The sequence below is a fragment of the Cydia pomonella genome, chromosome 3 (genome assembly GCF_033807575.1).
Source record: "Cydia pomonella isolate Wapato2018A chromosome 3, ilCydPomo1, whole genome shotgun sequence".
In the NCBI taxonomy this organism is placed as follows: Eukaryota; Metazoa; Arthropoda; class Insecta; order Lepidoptera; family Tortricidae; genus Cydia; species Cydia pomonella.
In genome coordinates, this window is record NC_084705.1 from 17,479,787 (window position 1) to 17,483,869 (window position 4,083).

The following is a 4,083-nucleotide window of genomic DNA, read 5'->3' on the forward strand; positions in this document are numbered from 1 at the left end:
AAGTCATGTGACGTCAAGTTTTAACAATTAGATGGTCATGCCATGACAGAAGCATTGGACTTTTAACACTCACCAAATTAATTATGGGCAAGTATATAAAATTATTATGTTTTATACATTTTTTCATTGTGAAAGTGTTTCGTAACTACTCCGGAATATCAAGTGGGTGTGTTTGTGTGGGGTCAAGACATTAATTAGATTTATTTCAGATGCTCTTCCAAATATATTTTTTTAAGTTATAGAGTAATGCACGCAACGTAAAAAAAACATCCACGTCGTTCAGTTATTAACAGGAGGTACATTACGATACAAGTGCGAAAAATAGGAAATTCGAAACGAGTGGCGATAAATTAAAACACGACAGAAGGGAGCGTTTTAAATCGACACGAGGTGCGAATTACTTATTTGCACATGTATCGTACAACGTTTCACAGTACATGTGGCCCTTTAAATGTTTGACATAGTTACGTAATGTACTAATTATCGCACTAGTGCGGTAAAGTAGCACCATATCCTACTGTAAAGATAATTAACGGCCACTTAGCCCAGTTGATAGTTACCAAGCCTACCACACAGGATGGAATCCTGTTATGGGCATTTATTTGTGACGTGGGCAGGAGGAAGAAGAAGACAAAATGGCCGCATTCAACACCGTATCCACAACTTGCTAATCTTCCAACTTGGATTGCCAGCGTCGTACCTTAAACTTCGAGGCATTACTATGCATTGGTTTAGTCCTATTTAACTTTGCCTCAATAGGAATTAGTTTACCAGTCTTTGATATAGTTGAATTAATAACTCTATAAAATCGTTTTATATAATACTCGTCTATAATAACAAATATTATAGGCACATTCTTGCACAAATTGACTAAGTCCCACGGTAAGCCAAGAAAGCTTGATGTGTTGTAGGTACTTAGACAACGATATATATAATATACAAATACTTAAATACATGGAAAACATCCATGACTCAGGAAAAAATATTTGTGCTCATCACACAAATAAATGCCCTTACCGGGATTCGAACCCAGGACCATCGACTTCATAGGCACTCACTACCCACTATGCCAGACCGGTCGATATTACTACTTTCAACACAAGCATGCTACGTTATTCATTATTTTTTCGACCTGGGACCGGGGTCACAGGTTAAAATCGACAATTTATTTTACTCACATGCTTACTCCTTGGCTCAGGAAGCCGAAATGAGACTTAGTCTTCGACATGTGACGGCGCCACTTTTTTGGTTCCTTGCTACTTCTCGCTAAATGTTAACTAGGTGTTCCCGCTGATCCACATCCACCACGTCACTACAGTAATATGTGGGGCACAATTCTATTTTTTTTCCATAAAATAATTAAAGTAGCATGCTGTTGTACACCAAAAACATTATTTTTTAAATGACGAGTACCGTTGCCAGGCATATTCTTGTCGCGGCATCACAGCTGGTGTTGCGTGAAAGGACGTCTCCACGCGGCCGCCACTCGGCGCCGTGCGAAGAAATACTGTCAGTGTGGAAAAGGAGGCCGCCAATTTAAGAGGCCGAGATTTCTAATGATAAGAAGAAAAAGAGCTGTGGTAAGTTCACATTTACATATATTAGCATCCATAAGAAAGCCGAAAAAGAGATAAATAGAGAGAGATGATATACGGTGTAAAGTTATTGGAAGGTAATTTTACTAATAAGTCAAGTTAGCAACTCTTTATGAAACGTCAAGATGATTGGTTGTTATAGCTCTTTGCGCCCGAGAAAAACGCATATACAATTAAAGAGAGAAGTGTAAATGATGACTTCCGTTAGACCGGACCGGGGCGTACGACACTTCCGTTTTCTATAAAAAACATCACATGATCACCGAATGAACCTGAACCTGTGGATGAACCTGTTTAGTACAAATAGCAGAATAAGCAACCAATTGTCACTTACCACCTAAGACACTTTTGTACCTACTTATTCTTTGCAAATAAATAAATACAATACAATACAATACCGATCACCTTTCATAGAAAACGAAGAGTCGGGCGCCTCGGCCCGGCCTCGGGCCGGTCTTACTTGAGTCATCCTTAACACTGCATAAGTGAATTATTACTTCATAAGGAGTCTAGGAAAAATAACGAAAAAATCCTGTGGTAGTTGTTCTTCCACAACCAGACCCTTACGTTCGCGTGGCTCAGGTATTGTAACATGAAAGCAGCGAAGTCGCACGATCGTAATAAGTAGTTAAAATTTTGAAACAAATTGTATACACACACACACATACACACACACACTACTTTTTGCAATTAGGTAATGAATTGCAAACATATTTCATGATATTCGAAAAAAAACTACTTACGTGAATGAGTCCGACGACCAATCAATCTTAATCCGAATTCTATAAAACGCAAAAATGTGTTTAAACTTGTTTGTTCATTAATGTATAATTTTCATTAAGCCGATGTCGAGTAATGAAGACTGCTGTATGGCAGTTTTTTTAAAAGTACACTAGCCTATTTATTTTATGTTGTGGTAATGTTTCCGTTTCGTAAGTTTTTAACAACTTTCTTTATTTTTCAGTTTCGCGGGTGCGCTTTATGTTCCGGGTCATACAACTGCTGCCATGAGACTTCACCAGGACTTAAACCAAAAATGCCAAACAAGTCCATTATTCACGCTTCGCAAATTACATCCAAATCAAATCTTACTGTAAGTAAAAAGTGAAACCTACTTGCTGAACCTAGGTAATTTACGTCGGTCGTCACCGCTTGAGCGTCCATCTAGTTTTCACACTAATGTTAAACCCGAAAGGAATCATAAATTGAAATAGATCTGTTATAATCGAAATTAAACTTTCGTGGGACATATTTTAAAATATTTAATGAAAACACATGTCGCCAATAGCGACGAATAATTTACGAGTGTAACCATTTTTCTTTAAATACGTTAAGATGTGTTAATACCATGTTATACCAAATGAAAAAGTGAGTTACCCCTCCAGAGGCCGAGATCGAAATGTATTGTTCGAGTAGTCGAATACGGTGGTCCTGTAAAATAAAGGGCAGATTATTATTGGTTACATATGTGTAAAATTGTTTTCCGTTTTAATTTTCAGGAATGCGCATGCACTAAAAATCAAAACTGTAATGGCAAGTCGAATCACCAAGCTGGCATACAGAACCTCTGTCGATTTACTGTCGATGCATACTTTACTTGAAAAAGTAATAGACTTACATAACGTTGGGATCTGATATACAAGTTTACTTTATTACCTGTTTTAATAAAAGCTACTCAAGTCGTAAAATTTGATAAAACAAATATGTATATAAATTGGTAAGTATAGTAAAAATATAATTAATAATGTTTATTATTACATACACAACTAGTGGTGTGTATAGTTTATACATTATATATACAACTAGTGTTGTGATTGTGAGTTAGAGCTAATTTCAAATATTGAAGCCTCAAAGAGAAAACATAAAAACCCATATAATTATTTTTTTGTAGTCAAACAAAACAGCAAATATAATCTGCCCTGTAACGGTTCAATAAGAGTCTGAGCTTAAAGTGCTACTCAGTTAAAATTAACTAAAACCCAAATTTTCTTTAATGTACTTAACATTTATAACACCATGCGTAGGTAAAAACAGTAGGTTAACGTTTTTTATAAATAAAAAAAAAACACAAAGTAACTAAAAGCTTTAAAAACAATCCAAAAGTTGTATTTTTTTGTCGAGACTATTTTCTCAAAGTTAATTTCATACAACTGTGTGTGAAATAATATCAGATTATGGAAAACATAATCTGGGAAAATATGGTATGCCCAAAATGATGGGCATATATGGATTTCGTAGTTTTGTTCTAAAATAGAATAAATATTTATTTTTAAAACTGATTATTTATTTATTTTATTCACAAACTTACATTGATAGTTAAACCAAACATGCAAGTTATGGGTTACAGATTACAGACATACTCGTACTTACACTAAATTTAATTAATATTAATAATTGTGGGTGTAGATATTGATTCCAGGTAGCGAGCTGCTGTGGCCAGGAATGTCGGTTCTCTTGGTGAGTATATGTCAAGAGTGGGATTATGAAA

General features: G+C 35.5%; 1 protein-coding gene across 3 annotated transcripts; it reads left to right on the forward strand.

The window, feature by feature from the left end:
• LOC133516198 (uncharacterized) lies at window positions 1-3,276 on the forward strand. Of its 3 annotated transcripts, none has more exons than XM_061848996.1 (4): window positions 1-87; window positions 1,423-1,580; window positions 2,560-2,688; window positions 3,095-3,276. In XM_061848996.1, the coding sequence occupies exons 1-4, from the start codon at window positions 84-86 to the stop codon at window positions 3,194-3,196; spliced, it is 393 nt and encodes a 130-aa protein (XP_061704980.1). In that variant the 5' UTR covers window positions 1-83; the 3' UTR covers window positions 3,197-3,276. The 3 variants fall into 3 exon arrangements, 1 of the variants encoding a protein (XP_061704980.1); XR_009799186.1 differs by lacking the exon at window positions 1-87 and adding an exon at window positions 94-390; XR_009799187.1 differs by lacking the exon at window positions 1-87 and adding an exon at window positions 94-296.
• Window positions 3,277-4,083: the final 807 nt, after the last annotated feature.

Excerpts from the sequence above, each read along its gene's own strand:
- LOC133516198 (XM_061848996.1), top strand. Across the intron at positions 1,581-2,559 it reads TAAGAAGAAAAAGAGCTGTG|TTTCGCGGGTGCGCTTTATG; the intron begins GTAAGTTCACAT and ends TTTATTTTTCAG. Across the intron at positions 2,689-3,094 it reads CATCCAAATCAAATCTTACT|GAATGCGCATGCACTAAAAA; the intron begins GTAAGTAAAAAG and ends TTTAATTTTCAG.